At 36.9% G+C, this 23050-nt stretch overlaps 1 protein-coding gene across 2 annotated transcripts in view; it reads right to left on the bottom strand.

Moving 5' to 3' along the window:
- The window catches only part of LOC131039425 (tryptophan synthase alpha chain), a 177243-nt gene extending 160033 nt beyond the window's left edge, over positions 1-17210 (bottom strand). Inside the window, exons 1-4 of one of the 2 annotated variants that reach the window (XM_057972187.2) lie at positions 16710-17210; positions 2426-2572; positions 2274-2339; positions 1748-1859 (exon numbers count right to left, since the gene is read on the bottom strand). In XM_057972187.2, the coding sequence (XP_057828170.2) occupies positions 1748-1859; positions 2274-2339; positions 2426-2572; positions 16710-16934 (550 nt within the window). In that variant the 5' untranslated portion in view covers positions 16935-17210. The remainder of the gene's footprint in view (positions 1-1747; positions 1860-2273; positions 2340-2425; positions 2573-16709) is intronic. The other variant, XM_057972189.2, reaches the window with a different exon arrangement.
- Between the last annotated feature and the right edge of the window lie 5840 nt (positions 17211-23050).

The raw sequence follows: 23050 nt of genomic DNA, 5'->3' as shown, positions 1-23050 counted from the left end.
TCTATGCATATGTTAAGAGATATCTAAAACTGACTATGACATAACATAAGCCAAACAATGAATCAAAAAGATTACATGATTCACAATAATATATATTCAACTCATAACAACAAATAGCGGAAAAACTACAAAAACCTAAGTAGGAAATGAAAACCCCTGGTACCAAAGAAATGAGTCGTAAGACACTTTTAATGTTTACATTAATGTAATATTGTGTGTTGATATTCAATAGTTCATTGACCAATATCAGTCATCTACAAACACAAAATCTCATTCTTCCTTGCAATAAAAATAATCCAGAAACTTTTACAAACCAATCCATGCCAATAAATAAAAACTTAGAATATCTCTTCCCACCAAGAACGGCAACTTTTTTCTTGGAAGAACTAAAGGGTACATAGCAATCACGAAAGACTCATATAGTTAAAAATATACCTGTAAAAGCGTATAAGATGTTCAATTCATAACAATCATGACAATATGAAATCCAAATTGACCATTCTTTTTTCTTTCAAATTGTTCATATAGGAACACATACACCAATATGATTTCTTACAAAGATATAGATAGAAATATTTACACAAGAAAATTTATTCTCATCTTACAGTACTCAATATTCCACAAGGGCATTCTTTCACAATCTTCTATAAATAAATGCTTAATCCTGCAAAACTGTTGATGCTTGTGAATTTAGTTTTCAGATTAATTAAGTATAGGATTATCTAATAAATAACCTCTGAAATATAGTGATATATAGTTCCTCAGAGACTTAGATTTAGAAAACGGTTACATTTGCACACATACATATCTATTGCAATTAAAAAATTCCATTGGTTATGAGCCTTATTATATTTTATTTTTGTGTTTAAGAATGTACTTTGCAGATAAAAATAAAATTTGTACTGCAGTTTATGTTTCCTAATAATATTTTTTGCATTCTATGGAATAATGGAAGATAGCAAAGTCACCTACTAAGGAAACTTTAAAGATGGTAAAAATTTAGAAGCATAGAAATCGTTAGAACAATCAATCACAAAGCCACTAACTTGTTTTATTAATATTATAAATAGAGTGTAAGCTGAAAAGCAAGCCTATTATTCTAAGTTACTGGTTCAGGTTCGGGGAAATTTTTTTTTGCCTTTCGGGTTCGTCCGTACAAATATATATATATATATATATAAAACAAAAATTTAAAGAAATATACAAAATTACAAATCTAAATACATTTAATAGTATGCTACTTCATCATTGATCGATGCCAAATGCGGATTAGGGTTTTTGGCCTCAAAAAGGCAAAAAAAAATTAGATTTTTAATATAAAAAAGTCACTTTTTGGTGACTTGACTGACCCAGCCCAGTGGGTTTGCCTGGGTCCGCACCTGGGTTCGCCCGGGTCCGGCTAGGGTTCACCATTTTGACTGTGGGTTCGCCCTGGGTTCGCTGGGCGAACCCTGGCCAGACCCAAGGCGAACCCAACGCGGACCCAGACCCACGCAGACCCAGTTCGCGTTTGGAGCCCAAAACCGGTGAACCCGGTAACTAAGCTATTATTAAAATGGCAACCAAATAATAAAACCTAAAACCTTGTCTTTGCAAATAGACTTGACATCAGAAAATAGGACCACCCAACACAACACATAAGCTCAATAACAAAACAAAATTCATTCTAGTAGAAATTGAGAAAAACCTAATAAACTATCATGTTTACAAGCAATTTCCAAAAAAGAAAATGGTACATAGAACATACCACGAATCCCTATAGAACTGATGATGTGCATGAAGTTTTCAAGGCCGTGTTTCAGTATTGGATTGTAATAAGTAAATAACACAAGTGGGGAAGCCAAATGGGGAATCACCTGCTACATCAATAACATTTCAGAGTTAAATTTAAAAAATAATTTGCACACTGATCCCATAATAAAACTCTATAACCATCTTCAACTAAGAATTACTGATCAATGACCCTATGAAAACCTAACAAGACACGCTAATAACTCTTAACAGCAAGTAAAACCCCTATTCTCAAAAATGAAAATGTGCTGCTTCAAAAAGCAAACGACGTAGATTATAACATATATTTGAAATAGTATTCATCCTATGTTAATGAGAACAAGCTGAAAATTGCCATACATATGCACTGAAGAATATATACCTAATTATAAAACTAATATAGAAAGAACAAATATATTCCGTGTCAACTCAAGAAATGATAATAATATGTACACAAAGACTGCATACCAAGCTCACATCCAAAAAATTTCAAGGAGTTATACCTCTCTGAGCATGGAAATAACTGCATCAAAATTGGTGCCCTTTTGCAGAGCTCTTGTAGCAGCTGCCTACAACAATAAAAAATCACACCCTCATCCAACCTGAAAAGGGTTCACAAAAGCTAAGACAATGACAAAAGAAAGGGCATGAGAACCTGAATGACGGGGCCATCAGCAAGAGGGTCAGAGTATGGCACTCCCAGCTCTATTATATCAGCACCACAAGAATCCAACATTTTCAGTGCTTTGGCTGTTGTAAACAAATCAGGATCCCCTGCAGTTATATAAGGAATAAAAGCCACCTGGATGCATCATTGTGGTCAGAACCTCAAAATATGTACCATATCAAACTTCTGCTTATCAGGTAACATTTAAAACAGTTCAAACGTGTGATAACAAACATCAAGTCTTAACATGTTGTTTTAAATTTATAAGATGTTTTCAGCATTCATACTAACAGCAGATATACAATGCTAATGTAAATCTGATATGAACGTACAAGAGAGCAATGAATTGCCACACGAAGATTATTTGAGTACTTGCATGGTGTTCAGATCAATACTAATAAAAGGTTATCAATAGACGCTATGCCTATGGTGATAACCACTAACAACTAAATAAACTATAATTAGCCCTAAATATGCTACAAGTTTTGTGTGTGTGTGTTTGTTTCATCATACTAGCATTCATTATGTTGCTGGCATTCAAATGAACACCTAACTTAAGTGCATTATTGAAAAATAAACATACATGATGTATTCTCAAAAGACTAAAAACTACATAATTGAACAATAGCTCTGATGTCAGAATTATTTGCTTCATTTTGAGTGGACATCACTAAGATCATATTTCAACAATTAATGTGTGGTCAAACTTCATTTCAAAACATAATTAGTCGGGTTAATTTAGTGAATTCTTCACTACGGCAGCAAAATCCTTCTACCTTAAGTAAATCATAATCATAGCTCAAAGCTTAAGCAGATCAGATTCCCCTTCAATTGAGTTTTGTGGTTGACCAAACAATGCTAAACACTTCCTAAGATTCAACAAGAGCACATCATTGGATGACACCATAGTGAATCTAATCTAGCAGTGTTTGGGGCTTTACAATGCAATGAAAGACCTTTTGCTATCAAATCCTGCCATTAGGCCACAGGATCCAAAAAGCCCTCTCTTATTCAAACTATTGACAATAATATGCATACTAATGATAGAGCCCACCTTTTCTTTTGCTCTTTATGTTCAGCCACTAGGCTTCCAATCAAATGCCACGTGGTAGGTTGCCAATATTGTTTAGAAAAGGAAGTAATAGTCTTTCCTCAAGACAGCGCAAGTCGTCCTATCTAAAAGCATAAGCTTCATCCAGCAAACTATCAAACACAATCATTCTTCGAAATTTCCCTGCTACAATACCTCCCAACAACCTACTTTTCATGCCTGCAAATCTTCCACAATATCTTCAAGGATTACATCAAGGAATGAATCGAGCAAGGTAACACAAATCATGAGATTGAAAATCCTCCCCCCACAGGTACATTTTGATATTCAATTCCAACAGCCCATCCTCTCCATGCTTAAGATGGGAAATTCACCTACCCAAAGAAAACCAATGAAGTACTTAGCAGCAAAATTCATTAGTCCAAGCACCTCCTACTCTTTCTGAAGCATCTCAACCACCAGCAAAGCCATTCTGAAGTCACCAAACTTATAGGGCAAGCATCCTTAATCCCGCCAATCCTACATATGAAATTCAAACTTTTGGGGAAAAATGTCACTTGTGGAATGCGTCATTGTGTTATAAATATGGGCCTACATTCCACCCTAAGATTTGGAATCTTTTAGATATAGCTGGGCTTTGAGCCTAATGTATGAACTTTGTCTCACTTCTATTGTAATTATACAAGGGAAGCTCTAGGTATGTGTCTACAATTATTTATATAGCATTATGTGTAGTTGTTCATGATTCTTAAAAGTGTTAATAAAAGAAGTTGCTCTGGAAGTTCTAACCTATCAATGTGTAGGGGTTGTCTAAAACGAGATAGTTTTTCTAATGTTATTTGTCAACTTGTACATTATGTGTTGTTAAGCTCTGCTTTGATTGAAAAGAGGTCATCTAATTGGTGTAAGCCTTTCTTTTGTCTTCTTTGTTTTTGTTTCTCTTTCCTTTTACACCCCACCCACAGAAGGCTTAGGTAGCCGTAATATTAGATAAGGAGACGGCCTTACAATCTCAAATCTTGACTCAGATTTGTCCCACATCTTTGAAGTTTGAAGCTTTCCATGTTGGTCCTACATAGCACATCTATCCTAAATTGACATTTAGACCTATCAACAATAATCACATTAAACTGTAATCATATCACCTTAATCAAAAAGGATATATCTATAATTTACTTTCTAATTGCATAGGTTGGACATGCTACCCAAATTTATGTAAAGAATACCCCTATTTTTTATTAAAAAATTGGAATATAAGCTTAGCAACATAAACATGTATTTGATATTTTGCTACTGTCATAAGTCTGATATGTCATTGTTCAACATGCAAATGACTGCTAATACAATTTTCCTTGATGTATACACTTTCAAATAGATGATTCATTATAACATGGATAGTATAAGAAATACAACTTGAAATATCTTGATATTGATGCCAAAGGATGAACCACAAGGGTCTGAAACAATAATATGCAAGTGGATGGATCTGATTTGTATTTTCTGACCATACAGTGGGTCAGTAATAACACTGGCAACCACCTCCTTGACCTGTACAACACTCATTCAAGCCATTCAACACACACTGAACACCTGCAAATGTCTCCAGACCACCCAGCTGTGTCAAATATTGATGGAAGACTAATGGATATGCTCCAAACTTACCAAACAATGCGTAGTAACCACAAATCAGGGTTAAGAATGACTGTTGCAGGTTGGAGAGTGGACAAATAACTTGCTGTCACAGGCAAACAGCAAAGAAAATCACCCAATTAGCCCACCCACTCAATGATCAACACACCCAACTCTGATATAGGCAACTATACTTCTGAAGGCACTTCAACTATCTTTCCCAATGCATCATAGCCATGTCAAAATGAGTTGCAGGTCTGAACATGGCCAACATTAGTCAAATCAGCAGATGGATTGAGCTGTACGGCACCAACATCACAGCCAAATTCACCAATAAATACCCCCAAACTGTTTTAAATCCCTTTCTATAAAATTTAAGTGACTTACCAGCAAAAAATAACCTTTAAATACTCAGTGAATCAGCCCTGGAATCTGACGCCCAGCTAGGCATATTATGTACGGCCTGCCAAGGAAATAATTTCCAGCCTTCAACATCTGTATTTTCTTCACTAACGAGTATGCCTTGCCCTTGGGAACAATATGCTCAGATCTCCAATGAAATCTACTCCTGTTTCAACTTTGTTCAACACCAAATATGAGGAACTAACAACTAGGGCATCGCCTGGAGACACAAAGTATGGCCCAACAAGAATACTTTGCAAACCTCCTTCAAGTAAACCAACAAAATCTCTACACATTAACCTAGTACAAACCCAGAAAATTAACAATCAAAAAACCCTAAATATTTTCATCTTCTTGAAACCCCAAAACTGCAAGAGCTGAGAAACGAAAGGCGATTCCTCTATGAAATCACTCTAACCAGCAAGGGAGGAATCTTCACCACCGAAACTAGTAATTGGATGAGAGTTTTCATCCTCAATCAATCCCTAGAAGAACTTCTCTATTCATTTCAATAGCATCCTGTTATGTGCACTTCTCTGAATAATCCAAATGAGAGCCCCAATCCTATTTTGATGTATCAAGACGAACTTCATCAATTCTTCAATTATTTAATTCACAAAATGTTTCCCTTGGTCAGTTATGATACTTCTTGGGAATCCAAACCTTGTAAAAAAATTCTCTTTCAAAAATTTTGCAGCTGTTTTGGAAGTCCAGTCCATATCGGTACTACCTCAGTCCATATTATCAGGTATGTCCTTGTAATGATCAATCTTGCTAGGGTTCTTCTTACTACACACCTACTTATTTCTATAAAGTTTATCACTCATTTCTCAAATTCAATAATATCAATACAAGTCTCAAAGACATCTCATCTCTTCCATTCTGTTAATCCACTCTATAACAAACATCTCATAATGAGAATCCCTCTGGTAGCCATCTCCTTTCTTGTATATCATTGTCATTATAAATTGTTCATGTGTCAAAACATAGTTGACTAGAAAACTATGCTTGTGCTAATTAGCAGTCAAAAAATTATAATACATACAATGTTACCTGATTTTCCATTCAAATAGTGGAATTCTACCCATTCTAGTGTTAAACTATGCAATCAAAATGCAAAGATAATCCAGAAATAATCAACACCATAGAGAAACAAGTTTTTATCCTAGAAACATCTAGATGAGGAAAACCAACTGGAAGTGGCAATTGCACATCTTTCAAGCAATTCCTTGGAATAAAAACAATTACAAGTGTGAGAAACTCACTCCATTCCTGTCTTCTTGGTAGTCTCTACCTTCAAATACTTCAACCACAGAAGTTGTGTAATCTATGGAATACTCGGCGAGTTTTGAAAAACTCGTAAGTGTTTTTGCTCGGCGAGTATTTACACCATTAACTCATTGAGTTTTTGGGAAAAACTCGCCGAGTTTTTGGTGAGTTTTTCACAAAAAAATCAGCGAGTCTCTAACAAAAACTCGGCTGCATAAAAATTTGAGGCCCAAACACGTCAGAAAATTATCTAATTTTTTTTTTCAAGTCAATCTCATTCTCTTCATCAGAATATATACATGAAATATAACATTTAAGTATAAGACATATTGAAATGTGACTTATACTTTAAGTTATATTTCATGTATATATTGACAGGATGTTTGAGAGTGGTTTCAGATCTCTGGGAGTTATAATGCAAATTCTAGGTTTTAGAAAATCTTTTAAATTTTTAGACTTAGTCAAATTTCAGTAATAAGTAGGCTCCTATCAGCATTCTCTCGATCTCTCTATCTCACTCACTTTATCTACCCCAAATTTTAGACCTATCTATGTCCCTATCACTCCTCCTCTATCCCCTCTCTCTACCACTCTCCATCTCACTCTCTCCTCTCTCCCCCAAGATCTAGACCTTGTTGACATGTAGCTAGGTCGGATCCCTAGCGAGGACCGACCTAATCTTGGAATTGCTAATTGGCCTTTCGGCCTTAGCAATTCTCCATAAAATGCGCAGCTTATCTGTTTAATACAAAGGTATTGGTATGGCCCTAAATAAGTAACTTGTAATTAAATAGGACTGACCCTATTCTTGGCGTCAAATCAGTAAGGCGGACTTGAGGTCTTTTAGGTAGTCTTACCTCATATATATTGAATTGTCTTGTAGTCTTTCACACACAATGAATATATGAAATTCGCAGTAAGCGAACTTGTGCTTGGGGGTGACGATAAGACCTTATCGTCTATGGTTGGGAAGGCAACAATCTGATGTTTACCTGTGGTGAACAAGCACAGCCCGGAAATTCAACATGGTATCAGAGCTACGACTTTCCTAAATTGCAGATTTAGTCGGATGCGGCCTGAGAGAGTTGCAGTTGCAGTGTGACAATCTCAATGTTCGCTTGGCAATCACTGTATAGTCAAGGGTAAATCACATTTCGAGCTTAGTGATCACAGTCGCAAGGTACTCACAGTCGCTATGGATTGCATTTGCATTATCCGCATGGTGGTCGTGGCTTCGCAGCCCCGTGTTCGTTGCAGAGTATTCACGAAGTATTCGCAATGGACATTGGGGTATATCCAAATCATCGCGGGATCATCGCAGTGACCGTGTTAGTGATGTTCGCGGTGTATTCGCATTTGCATCCGCAGTGTGCTCACATTATCGCATAATCATGATCGCATTTCAAGTTTTGTATTCGCCATGTTCAAAATGAATCGCAAAAGTGTATGCATTGTGTGTGAGCCATGGATGGTTATAGTTGCGCAACAGGGAGGTGTCCACGGACATGTTTATAATCCGCATCGTGATCACCATGAGAATATTCACATTTTTATCACTAAGCTGATCATTTAATCGCGACAAGGTGGAAGCTCGAACCAGATTTGGGTCGTGATGGAGTTATTGTGTTTGCCAGGAGTCGTGGAGGCATCAAGGTCGCATTGGTGATCGTAGCAGGCATATTCACACATGGAGGCCGCATCTACCGTAAGGTGATATCAATAATCACAGTGCATCGAGGGGGCGTATGGAGACTCATCTCGATACACTGAGATCACAGAAGGTGGTGACCGCAGGTTACTCACGGTGATCTCATTGATCGTAGGGTGTATCCGTGTATGATCACAGGGGTATGTCCGCAGTATTTGCCTCGTCATATTCACGGTGTTTGTATGCGCAATAGCCACGAAAGGAGTTCGTTGTATTGGCATTTGAATGGGTCGCAATATAAGAAATTGGCAATCGCAGAATATGATCACAATGCATAGTCGACATTCTTGATCGTTTGTCGATTACAGTGAAAGTGTTTGGTGGCTTGGCATGTTGACACCACCAAGATGGAGATAGACGATGAGCAATGGCGAGGGCCGAAGGCCACACAGCCATCTTCGCTAGATACTTCAGTATGGCTGGAAGCTCCAATACGGAGCAGAACGTTGGTAGAAGACCAACCTAGAAAGAGATAAGTATTCATATGGTTGAATAAATTTTGTTAAATCATATATGATTTCAGTATTGACATTTCAGCTTCATGTTTTGAGGTAATTCTCAGGGTCAAGGGGTGTAGGCTATTCAGAAAATTCACTGTCATGCACATTGTTTGACCATCAACAACTTTGGTTGTTATGCCAACATTTTGAGCATCGTCACTAAGCTGAAGGTAGAGGGCAAGATCCAAAGGCCGCTCAGCCACCAGAGATTCATGAAACAACTTAAGGACGCGGGTAAAAGAGAAGTTTTATATATGCTTGTATCATGTTCATCATGTTTGATTCTAATTGTGATGTCAATAAGTCTTAAACTATTATGCTTCAGAGGGAGATTGGAATAGGCATGAGAGCCTATACAAGTTATCAGCTCATTTCCTTACTTAAAGAGATGACTGACGATATGTCATTATGCTATGGATCCCTTCGTAGAAAGTAAAAGTAAAGGAAAAGGAAATTTAGCATTCTTCTGATTTATGAAAATCCTATGATTGTTTTCCCTAATAGGATTCTTATATTATGTATCTCATTTCAAGGATTAAGAGGGAGTCCTACATTCCCTACAATCCTCAGTAAATTCTAGATGGAAGAATTGACAATATTCGGTAAGCTTAGGATTTTGTAAGAATTAGCAGCAGAATTTGAAATGAAGGAACTAGGTCTAATGCATTTCCTTCTAGGATTAGAAGTATGACAAAGATCTAACTAAATCAATTAATTTTTTGAAAAGATTTAGAATGATGGATTGCAAATCTATGACTACTCCTATGGAAACTAACTTGAAAGGTTGAGTATGTTTGCGGCTAACTCTGATTTAGCAGATCCATTTGAGTACAGACAGTTGATTGGATCCTTGATGTATCTAGTTAACACCAGACCTGACACCTGTTATGCAGTGAGTGCTCTCAGCCAATGTCCATTCTTCGCTTGTGTGCAAGAATGGAAGGTTCCATTCTATGCTTGTGTGCTAGATGGAAAATTGTAATTATGTAAAGACCCACTTGTATATTACACTTTCTATGCTTGTGTGCTAGAACCATCCTATGCTTGTGTGCTAGGTGGAAGATGTAATTCTACGCTTGTGTGCTAGATGGAACTCTAAAGGTTCTGATTATGTATTCATTTTCTTCACTAGTTAAGAGGGAGTGTTGTTTGTAACTAGGCTAAGAAAAAGGGGGATTCGGATTGCCTAAGGCAACATCCGAATCCCTAAAGGACTGGGCCCTTTTGCCAAAGGGTAACGTGTAGAGCTGGAGCCTTCACGCCAAAGAAGATAGCGTGTTCCTAAATAGGGCCAGCCCTATAATGAACACGCCACACTCAAATCAAATTGGCGTCAAAATATATATTCAAATAAGCCGACTTAAAAGGGTATATGCACCATATAAATAAAGGCTATTTGGCAAGTTTAAACACAATCATTCATTCATGCTCTTAGCGAAATTCATCTGCCTCTTGGTGTGCGAAAATAATCAATGAACTTGGCGAATTTATCCAAGGAAGATATAGCGAATTTTGGTGCTCCTTATTGCTGTTAGATGGTGCATTAAAGTGCAGACCTGAGAGACTCATTCTTGCAGACCTGAAGCAAACTTGAAAGTGCAGAGTCAGTTGTAATGAAAGAGCAGACCTGGTGAATATAGAAGTGCAGACCTGGTGTATTAAAAGGGGCAGATCTGATTCATTCAAGTGTGCAGTTTTGGAGGTTTTCCCAAGGTAATTGAGTTGGTCTCTTGTGCACTTGTTTTCTTTCTTTTGTTTACTTGCTTATCATTTACTTAATGTTATTCTGAAATTAAATACTGAAAGTCTGATTGCTGGTCTGAGACACTAAAATTTATTCCAATCTGAGAGACATTTGCAAGGCACTGTTGGTTATGGGCTGAAGTATTCACTCAATACTATCATCACCTTGGAAGGTTACTCTAATTCGGATTGGGTAGGAAGTGTCACAGTCAGGAAGAGCACTTCAGGAATTTTGTTTCAGTTTGGGATCCACAGTGATCTCTTGGGCTTGCAGAAAACAGTACTCAGTTGCATTGAGTACTGCTGAAGCTGAGTATATTGCAGCAAGTGTTGCCGCTAGAGAAGCAGTGTGGCTTCATAAACTTCTTGCTGATTTGTTTGGACAACCTTGGGAACCCACAGTCATTCATTGTGACAATCAGAGTTGTATGAAGATGTCTGTCAATCCAGTGTTTTATGACAGGTCAAAGCATGTGGAGACTCATTCAAGATATGGTACACATCAGCACAGATGAACATGCCTCTTGTTAGAGTGAAGTTTGAATATTTCGGAGATACTCTTGGTGTTGTGGAAAAAACAGCTTTGGTTGAGAGGGAGTATCAATCCCAGTGAAACATTTAGTTGTATCTTCCACCTCTGCGGGCAATGCAAGGTGGTGTTGTATTCTTCTCTAAAGAGAAGATTGAGGTGAAAATCCTCTTCCACCCTCTGTGGGCAATGCAAGGTGGAGCCATCCTCTGCGGGCAATGCAAGATGGTAGTTATCCTTCTCAGGGAGAAGGTTGAAAGATCTCTTCCACCCTCTGCGAGCAATTCAAGGTGGATCCATCCTCTACGGGCAATGCAAGATGGATATCATGGAAGAAGTCCATGATGTGTATTTATATATTTGTATGTATACTCATTTTTTGCAGGTGTGCATAGTAAGATTTTGGATCCATCCTCTGCGGGCAATGCAAGATGGATAGCATGGAAGAAGTCCATGATGTATTTTTCTGATTCAGGTATGCTTGATGAATATCATAGATGTGGATTACATGATGCATATCATTTCATGATGTAGAACATCATTTGGTTTTCATGAGAGAAGCCATGATGTGACTTGCTTATTTGGAAGTATCCTCCCTAGCTAAGAGGGAGTGTTGACATGTAGCTAGGTCGGATCCCTAGCGAGGGCCGACCTAGTCTTGGAATTGCTAATTGGCCTTTCGGCCTTAGCAATTATAAAATGCGCAGCTTATATGTTTAATACAAAGGTATTGGTCTGGCCCTAAATAAGTAACTTGTAATTAAATAGGACTGACCCTATTCTTGGCGTCAAATCAGTAAGGCGGACTTGAGGTCTTTTAGGTAGTCTTACCTCATATATATTGAATTGTCTTGTAGTCTTTCACACACAATGAATATATGAAATTCACAGTAAGCGAACTTGTGCTTGGGGGTGACAATAAGACCTTATCGTCTATGGTTGGGAAGGCAACAATCTGATGTTTGCCTGCGGTGAACAAGCACAGCCCGGAAATTCAACAAACCTATCTCTCTACCCCTCACTCTCTCACCCTCAGACCCCTAGGAAGGGTGCTACTCGCAACCTCATTTTGGTGAGGTGGACGAGCCACATCGGATTCCTAGGACTAGACCCTCTAGATCTATCTCTCCCCTGGTTTTCACTAGAGCTGTGAAGAGGAAGATGTAAAATGTTTTGATGTAGTATTAACTTTTAGTTTTACAAAAACGATTTGCTATTTCTTTTTGTTTCAGTCTATCAGCCATCAACATTCCACAAGAGGATGCCATTTTGTACCCAACTTGCATTTAAATCAATCAAATATATCTAGACTCAGCTTGTTTCTTTTGTGTACTCGTTTATTGACTCATTGGATGCATCTCCTCATTGAATTTTGCAAAAAAAATGCATTTCTAATTAAATTTAAGCAATAAGTTGCCGAGTTTTCCCCAAGTTCTTTTTTTCGGGCCTTGGCAAGTAGTTCAACTATGGTCCTTGGTAGAGTGTTCCTAATCCTCCAATTGATGGTGCATTTACTATGGAATGATTCCAGATGATCCAATCCAACCCCATACATTTCTTAAATAGATGTTGAAGGATCCTTCTTGTGCTTACAAGTCTCTAGATTCAAATTTCTGATTGTTCAGACTCTAGTTCCTGTTGACATGACAAAACTGCCCCTTTATGTAATTTGGTAGTTTCAAAATCACCCTAGCAGTTTATAGACCACCACTTAATTTAGACCTAAGATTGCTAAACCACCCCTTTGATTTTATGACTCCCATTTCATTGTTCATTTGGCCTTTTATCTTCTACCATCTATAATTTTTGCATACAGACTCAAAACAGGCTAACATTTAAATACACGACTTTTTGATCCTGAAAGACAACCACATCTATGAGGCCAATGTTCATTCACTCCAAATAGTCATTGAACTCAAACAGCTAAACTTGGTGATAAATTATATCCATTTACAAATCACACACCCATATTTTGAAGGCTTTTGGTCCCACAAAATCTTACCCTTGAAATATAGAAGAATTTCTCCCTCTACCTCTGAAAGTACTATGCACATGTGTCTATAACAAGACTCCCTTGTATCTCCCTATACATCGATGCTCTACATTAAGGTGCTTCAAGGTTTCGATGGTGGTGATCTATCACACTTTGAAACCTGTATCCATCAAAAATTGGTGCCCTTGCTATGGATTGGAAATAGTATCATAGCAATTTACTATGATAGTTTCCTTACATTCATGTAACTAGTTGTCATGCATGATTTTCCTTTCCACCAAAACAAATCTTACAATGAAGGCCATATATTATGATAAATATTCAGAACCTTTTTGAAGTGCTACTAGGCATGCTACAACAACCGAGATCATATGAATCCTCATAGTACAACTATACACATGCTAAAGTTGTAATGATAATTTGTGCAAAATGCGATATCAGTGGTCATACGATCCATCAATGTGATGCTCTTTTCCTTGCTAGAAGTGGATTCCCAAGCTCATGCTATTTGAAGCTTCCTCTTGAGGAATGCCCTGTTCCGTTCACCCTACTTGCTACACGCAACAAGTAATGCTAGTTCCCCTTCTATACCATACAACAAGTGGACCAAATTACAAGCTACAATGACAACATTTCCATGAAATGATATGCATGCTTACAAAAGTTGGAAAGTGTCCATAGTAATACTACATCCCATGCTTCTGTATACAGACTCAAAAACTATGTACCATTTTTTTAAAGTGCACAACTTTTCTAGAGGAGCATGAATATGTAAAAATATTCAACTGCCAACAAAGTGCTCTTTTTGGTCTTGAAACACAACCACATCTATGTGTTGGAAATGTGAAGTCCAACAATCACATTACCATTCACCTTCTCGTGACTCTTCATTTGATAGCTGTATATGATTGTATAAATGGATGTGTACAGTCCATGTATGGTGTATTGGATATTGGTTAAAACAAGATAGTTCCCTGCTTTCCCATGGATGTAGCCTTTAATGGTGAACCACGTAATCTGATGTGTTGTTTATTTTCTAATTGTTTCCGTTTTAGTTTAGTTGTTCTTTATATGTTTTTTCTGCTCGTTTAAAATTAACAATTGATATTAGAGCTTGGTTAGATTGAGCTGAGATGGAAGAAGATGAAGTTTGGGCACTGGATAATGGTTTTACGTTCTTGCCTCTCCATACTTCAAATATGTTTTAATGGGTCTAACTGAATTTGCAGTTTCAGATGATGAAGCCGATTCAGTCATTGAAGAATTTCTTGGCAATTTAGACTCGACAGAAAAATGATGGTGTGTTGGGAGAAGAGGTTCAAGCATGGAACCGGCAAGGTTTCCCAAAATAGAGCAAAGGCCCTTTGCCACACTTGATCGATGGAAGATGTAAAAATAGAGATGGTTGAGGACGATGCAAGGAACGTGCTGTATGAAACATGGCGAGTTGAACTTGAAAAGGCCGTTAAGGTTTTGACAGCCATGGCTATTCCTATCAAATTGACGGACCGTGACTCTTTGGTGAAATATGCTAGCACTTCTCTGAACAGTAAGGTTGTAAGTCAGCATTCTACCCTTTTGGCTCCCCTTGCTGTTGACGTTGTCCTACACGACATTGTGGATTTGAGAGAAATCAAAGTTTTACAAAAATTGGGGCGAAATCAAAATGGTATGAGGAGTCATTTGGTAAGTACAGAGCATCCCATTATGGGATCAATCCGTCAATGTCCTGGTGGAGGGGCAAAAGACAAGGCAATTCAAGTGCTACAACGACAGGGGCATCGTATGCGGGTGAGAATGGATTTGGAACAGGGGAATAGAATCCATTTTTTTACTATTAATATTGGATTCATGTCGGATGTTTTTGTAGAAAGTGCTCTTGTTGATGTGTATGCCAAATACTGGTGTGTAGAGGATGCTCAACAGTTTTTTGACAAAATGCCTAAACGAAATGTAATGGTAGGAGAATACGCACAGAATGGGCATGGGAAGAAGGTGTCATTGAAATGAACAATGTTACTTTTGTTGGTATTTTAAGCACCTGTGCTAGTCTAGAGCACGGTAGGCAGATTCATGATCTTGTTATTAGAAGTGAATTTGAGTCAGATGTTACTATATTGGGAGTGACCGAGAGCATTGTAGGTGAAGCTAATCTCCTGGAAGACATAACAGAAAATCTGGGACTAAGAGGTGAATTTATTTCTGATTGTGAATTAATGGGTGAATTTGTGCCTGGTAAAGTAGTAAGAGAATATGTTCAAATATTAGATTTTATTGACTATGAGAGAATTTGGAGAAGACTCATTCAAAGTTTCCTTGAACAGTCTTTGGCAAAATTAAGATCTTCGATGGTTTGCAATGTGAGATTAGAAGTGGAAATGCAGGGAATGTCACAATGCATGGCTGTGCTGGTTGGACTTCAGGTGGGAGATTGTTGGGAATGTGAAGTCCAACGGTCAGATGACCATTCGCCTTCTCACAACTCTTCATTTGATAGCTGCATATGATTGTATAAATGGATGTGTACAGTCCAGGTATGGTGTATTGTATATTGGTTACTGCAAGATAGTTCCCTACTTTCAAGTGGATGTAGCCTTTAATGGTGAACCACGTAATCTCCTGTGTTATGTGTTTATTTTTTGTTTGTTTCTGTTTTAGTTTATTTGTTCTTTATATGTTTTCTCTGCTCGTTTAAAATTAACACTATGAAGCCAAAACCGTGTCTATCCAATCCAAACAGTAGTTGAACTCAACAATGAACTATATCCTTTTATGGATCACATGGACATTTGGCCCGATTTGCTGGAGCTGCACTAACTGAAAGTTAACTGCTAGACTAACTAAGGAGAATTCCAGTTCACTCAATTTCAGTAATTGCATCTCAGTTAAACTGAATAAGATGTCCATGCCATGTTCTATTCACTAACTGCACACAACTTAGACACGTTGACATGTCAATGCCCAGTTAAATGGAATTTGCATCCACTTAACCTTGTTATTGTAAATCTATTTGCATCCACTTAACCTTGTTACTGTAAATCTATTTAACCTTGTTAGCTGGTTCTGAAATTGCCAAAGTTAGAAAGTTGAGAATGTGACGCCCGTAACTAACAAAACGTTATTAAATAATCGATTAAAAAAGCTGATTAAATCTGGCCCATCCAACCACACTGTGTAAGATCCACTAAACCTACTTTATTATTTATAGACAAAACCAGTAATAGTGAACTTGTAGCATTCTGAAATGCATTGTCACTAAAAATCAATTTTGCCAATCAACTAGAAAAAACATAATCTCTCTGGCTTCAGTTTCAGTGCTTCACTCGAGTAAACATCAGTTGATACAATGAGTGTCGACAGGAGCATTCAACCAGGTCTTGTGAAGCAATAGAACAAAGAGAAAGTTAATCTTCAAAGCTAACAAATAGTGATAAATAATAAAATATACCTTTCCCCGGCTCTTGAGATTGGCAAATGTTTGAGAAATAGAGAGGCTTTGGCTTTGGATAGCTACCGTGGAATCCCCCGCTGCTACCGCCCTGCAAATGAGATTTATGTTTCCCTTTCTTGAAATGAAAGATTTGGGTATTCGCCGCAGTGAACAAGAGCCCGACCCCACTCTGGAAGTAGCCTGAGCCCATTTTTCTCCCACCAACATCATCTCCATTGTCATCACTAAACCCTTGCAAATTCCCCGGTTGCTAAGCTCCTCCTCATATAACGTGCGGGACGAGAAATATTTTAATCTTAAAAATATTGTGTCAAAGGAGAGGGAGACCTCAACTGTTAAGAGGATTTGAGATTCTTCACTCTTCTCGCTGCCAGCTTCTTGTCTGACTCGAGATTTTCATTTGTATCATAGATTTGCTCAGCATTTGTTCGATTTTTGGTTGCGAACCCTGCAGTTTCTTTGACTCATTTTATTAGTGGGGAGAATCGTGGGTTATTACATCTAGTTTGTTGATTTTCAAATTTAAAGTTTGAAATCTGTATATTACTGTTTAGTAATTAATGAATTTTTAAAATTATTTTTTTACTGTAGAGAAAGGGAAAGATAAAATTGTAATCTATAATAGGTTTGTTTGTTTTCTAAATTCAGGTTGAAGAAAGAAATTAAAAGATGAATATTAAAATAAAAAGTATTGTAGATTCATAAGAATGGAAATTTTGTGTTGGTTTGTTTTTTTATGAATAACATGTATTTGATTTTCATAAAAAAATAAAATCTTATAAAGAGTTGACTTTCTCTAAAGAGATAGTAGAACCTATTATAGACCTCATAATACTTTGAACTTTATATGCAAAATGTTCTTGTAATTTAAGTCTATTATTACAAAGTCTACAAATACATTAATCTTTCAAGATAAAGTGTTTTGGCTCAATGTGAAGCAAATGGAAGATACCCACAATTGGTCAAAAGGAAATCTCAAACCAAAAGCAAGCTTATTGTATTTGAATATAGTGCTTTAAGGAATATTGCATTTGGGTTTGCATTGGTTGTGTTGGTTACATTCCAGGTTAACTCTATGTAAGCTCTAAATATCTCATTCTCAATACTCTATGAATATCTTGTAATGTCTTGTTTAAGGAACAATGCAATATAATCATAAAAGACAATGCTATGATACCACTTGTAATGTCCCCTTATGTTATTCTTTATGAGTTAGGGAACACCTAATTCTACTAATCAATTGCAAGAGACGTATTTCCTTAAAATCTCGAATAATATTTAAGGTAATAATAATTTGACTGCAATAATAAGAGTTGTGATGTTATAAACACTAAAAATTGTACCATGCATGCAAGCGTTGAGTTTACGAATTTTTCCTCTTTAATTAAATAATTTTATTGTTTAATTAATTTAGCATCATTCTTCTAATTTAACTGCATTCTTTTGATTCAAATTCAAACTTTGAAATTTCCCCCTTTTCTCATAATTAGATCATTTTTAAGTAATCTATTATCTAATTTTCCTCAAACATTAATTAAATAATTTTATTATTTAATTAATTATTTCATCACGTCACTTTAATTAAATAATTTTTATTATTTAATTAAATTTGAACTCTATCTTCTCATGATTAAATCAAATTTTTAATTAGCTAACAAAGTCCTCTTGATTAAATGAATTTCCAATTTTATTTAATCGCATTTCAAATAAATTTCAATTGCCCTTCCAATTCAAGTTAACTTTACTTCCCTTTAATTTCAATTTAATTTTACATTTCGTAGGAAAAATGGTGGTCGAGATGGGCAGGCTCAAGGTCGAAGGCCAAGCTACATGAATAAAGCTTGGCACTCTCCAAGAAAGGCTTGAGAGGATGGATCTCATGGAAAGTCCATGAGGCTCCTTGAAAAGTGTTCCCAACATTTGATTGAGCGGAATGATGTGCAGAGAAACAATGGTTTTTCAAGGATTCAACATCAATAGTCAGGAAACTTTAAGGACATTGAACACAGATTTGGGAGGGTCAAAGGGCATAGCGAAATGAAAAAGACGAAGAAGGTTAGTATTGAAACATCCTAGTCTTGTACTCTGTCTTTGCATGTAGAAAACAAAGAATGGAAGGAAGTTGTAGAAATGTTAAGAGAAAAGGCTTTCTTTATGAAATGGGTGAGGGAGTGACCTACATATAGCAAAGTTTGTAAGTGGTGTGATGAACAATGGGGAAATTATTTTTCCTAAACACACTCCCAAATGGGTTCTACTTGGTGGTGTGTGGGAAAGCTTTTGAAAAGGCGTGGCTTCTCAACAGTGGACCTTTCATGATGAGGGGAATGGGCTTGTATATTAGAGAATAGTCCCCAAACATTGATCAATTGAAAGATACAATGGAAGAAATACCCATTTGGATTAGATTATACAATCTTCTAAATGAATATTTGAACCCTGAAACTCTAAAAATGATTGGGAACAAGTTAGGGAGGTTTATATGTGCAGATGAAGCGGTGGAAAAAAAAGGAGTTTAGTATCTATTCTAGCATTTGTATCTATTGGAGGCCTCATCTGCCTTTGTCAAAGGCTATTGAAATTTGTACGTCGGAAGGAGCTTGGGTACAATAAATTGAGGGTGAAGAAGTTGTAAAGAATTGTAAGAAATGCAAAAGAACAAGGCATTAGACAAAGGACCGCATTGTTGATAAAAAGGGTAAAGAGTTGGAATAGGATCAGCTCCAATATAAATGCCAAGAAATGTGTGTTGGAACTTAATTAACAAAACAATTAGGGTTTAAAAATCATGAGAGGAGGAAAGATGTAGGGCCTAAAGCACAAAAGAAAGCAATAGATACCTTGTTTGAGCTGGGGGAGGCATGGGCATCTATCAAAGGTGATGTGTTTTCTCAAATGGAAAGAGATTCAAATGAAAACGTTGAGGTAAAAAGATCCCCAGTTGTAAACCTCTTGAACAAGGTCACATCTCCTAGCGATTCGGGGTCAGTTGAGAGACCAACAAAATGCATTCCCAATGATTTTTGGATGCAAAAGGAGGGTATTTTGAAGGCAAGAAAAAGGGTCGATGAATGGGGGGTTGCCTTGGAGATGCATCAAGGAGCCCAAATCTTTTGTTCCTCTTCAATATAGTGATGTAACACTCTAGGCCTTTTTGTTACTCAGAAAGGATCATTGGACAAAATCTCATTTAGTAGTAGAGGCAAGGAAATGTTGGAGGATTAGATGAATGTTCCAAGAATTGAAGAAACTTTAGATTGAGAAGAGGTGGGTGACTGCCAACAAAAGATTGAAATTAATCGAAGGGGTAGCCCCTATCAAGGGGAGTGAGAAAAAGACAGAATTCATTGCAGTATAATATTGGATATTGAGAGGCAAAGAATTAATGAATCAATGAATGATATTCACTTCAAAGATATTCAAATTTATCCTATTAGAAATTTGGAGAGCTCTTTGGAGGAAGAAAGGGTTTCTAGCTCTCCACCAAAAGGATGCATAGATAATCTTGAATATTTGAAAAAGAATCAGGAGGAAGATTTATTGGGTCTTCAGGCAGAGGAAGGGATTTTAGAAAAGCATTTGTTGATTTAATCAAAGACTGATGTGGACAAAGCCAAGATAGGAGAGAAAAGAGGGAAATGGTCAAATACCATTAAGATGCAGCTAGAAATGGTTGGGAGTGCAAAAGGACAAAGCAAACTAAGACCAAGAAAAGGCTACACCTTTTCTCAAGAGCAATGAAGGTCCTCTCGTGGAATGTCAGATGCTACAATGCCCCTGATAAATGATGATTGATTAAGAGGAGCCTTTATCGGTCATGCCAAGATGTAGTTATATTACAAGAGACAAAACTAAAGGGGAATGATATTGATACTTTTGAGAAAAAAATGTATGTGTGGAACGAGATTTTCGTGGAAGCAAAGGGTGCTTCTAGTGGTTTGGGGGATATGGAATGACTCGACTATTCTTTCTTAATTGGTGAAGCAGAAGAAATATTGGCAAATGGTAAGAGTTTTCTCAAAATCACTTAATAAATATTTTTTTCTTTTAAACATATATGGACCTACAAGCACTACTAGCAAGAAATTTTAATGGCAACAACTGTCAAAATTGATCTGGGATGATGAAGAAGCATTATATATATTGGGAGGGAACTTCAATGCCACCCTTCTCCCCTCTGATAAAAAGGGTGGGGTTGATTGGCTTGGTACTACTCAAAAAGACTTCAATCACTTTGTAAATGATAATGGACCATTGGAAATGTAATTCAAAGTAGGAGACTATACTTAGACCAATCGTAGGCAAGGTTTTTTGAATCTTGCAAAAAAATTAGATCGATTCTTTGTCGCTGGCAGCTGGGCGGATCTGTAATGGGTCTTTGAGGCTAAGATTCTTCCAATTTCTAGTTCAGATCATTACCCTATTAGTTTGACAATTCATGAAGATATGGCTCCTACTAGATGCCCTTTTAAGTTTGAAAAAATGTGCATGTGAGTTGATGGCTTCAAGGAGTTTATTGTCAATTGGTGGAGCTTGGGGCTAATAAGGTATGATAACATGGCATTTATCTTTTTCAAGAAATCACAATATTTAAAAGGATGCCTTAAGAAATGGAATAGGGAGTGGTTTAAAAATCTCTTTTCTAAGAAAAAATTATTAAAGGAGAAATTGGAGAGTCTTCATTCAAAAGTGATCCACGATGGCATGGAGGAATTTGATTTTCTTGAAGAAAAGAGGTTGAATCAAGATTATTTAGAGATTCTTTCTAGGGAGGAGATTTACTAGTGATAGAAATCCAAAGATACTTGGCTGAAAGAGGGAGATAGCAACACAAAGTTCTTCCATAACTCGATTAAGGCAAGGAGATTGAGTAGTAAAATCTTTTCAATTAAAAACGATGCAAGACAAGTAGTAAGAGAATAGGAAGACATTAACAATGAGGTTGTGAGGTACTTTTGTAATTTGTTGGACAAGGGGAATGTTGATAGTAGGTTTGAGGATGATATATGGGAGGTGATCCTAAAATATATTTTTGAAGATCAAAATAAGATGCTTATGGAGCTAGTCAATTTGGAAGAGGATAAAATGGCTTTATTTTTAATGGGTGGAGAAAAAGCCTTGGGTCATGATGGATTTCCTGTAATTTTCTTCCAAAAATTCTAGGAGATCTTTGCAAATGATATATGGACTTTGGTGAAAGTTTCTAGAAGAGGTGGTTTTATTTTAAAAGATTTGAATAATACTTTTATTGTCTTGGTTTCATAAAAGGATGAAGCAGTTACCTTTGATCATTTCAAACCAATATCGTTGTGTAATACAATTTATAAGATAGTTTCTAAAGTCATTGCCAATAGGCTAAAGAGAACCCTTAAATTGGTGATCTCAGATGAGCAAAGTGGCTTCTCTCCAAAAAGGTCCATTATGGAAGGAATTATTGTTGACCATGAAGCCCCTCCACTCGATGTTTTTGGATGGTACTGAATGAATGATGGTCAAACTTGACATCAAGAAGGCTTATGATGAAGTGAGTAGGAATTTTCTTTTGAAAGTGTTGGAAAAGTTTGGCTATTGCTCTGAATGGGTGGGCTAGATAAAAAGTTGCATTTGGACTCTGAGGTTTTTGGTCCTTGTTAATGGCAACCCGCAAGGATTTTTTGATTCATCTAAAGGAATGGGATAGGGAGGCCCTATTTCCCCTTTCCTTTTCATAATCATGGCGGAGTTTATAGGGAGGTTTATATCAATAAAGAGACTACACGAAGTGTGGAAAGGAATTAAAGTTCCTCAGGGCCTGAACTCGATTTCCCACCTCTAATTTGTAGATGATACCCTTCTCTTGGAAGAAGCATCTCTACGAAAGGCTCTAATTATGAAGGTGATGATTAACAAATACAACATAATATCTAGACAATGTGAGAAAGTCTGAAATTTTCTTTTTTAATATAGTCGCTCACAGACAAAGGGAGAATTCAAAGATTCTCGAAATGAAGATGGGTTGTCTCTCGGGTAAGTGTCTTGGGATCCCCCTCTTTGGTGGATCCATCAAAATAAAATTTTGGGAAGACCTTGTAGATGGTTGTTTGAATATAATGGATGGTTGGAAAGGAAAATGGCTTTCTTCTGCAGGTAGATTTATGATGCTTAAGACAATAATTTCTACTATTCCTATCTAATCAACGATGTGCCTAAAGATTCTACATAAAGTCATCAAAGTGGTCAAGCAAAAGATGTGAAAATTATTTCAAAATAGAGCGAGGGATCAAGAAAAAATCCCTCTTTTAGCATGGGAAAAGATTTGAGATCCAAAGAAGGTTCGAGGGGCTGGTTGGCAAAACTAG

The sequence above is a fragment of the Cryptomeria japonica genome, chromosome 10 (assembly GCF_030272615.1).
Source record: "Cryptomeria japonica chromosome 10, Sugi_1.0, whole genome shotgun sequence".
In the NCBI taxonomy this organism is placed as follows: domain Eukaryota; kingdom Viridiplantae; phylum Streptophyta; class Pinopsida; order Cupressales; family Cupressaceae; genus Cryptomeria; species Cryptomeria japonica.
Note: the sequence above shows the minus strand (reverse complement) of the source record. Positions and strands in the feature narration are given on the sequence as shown.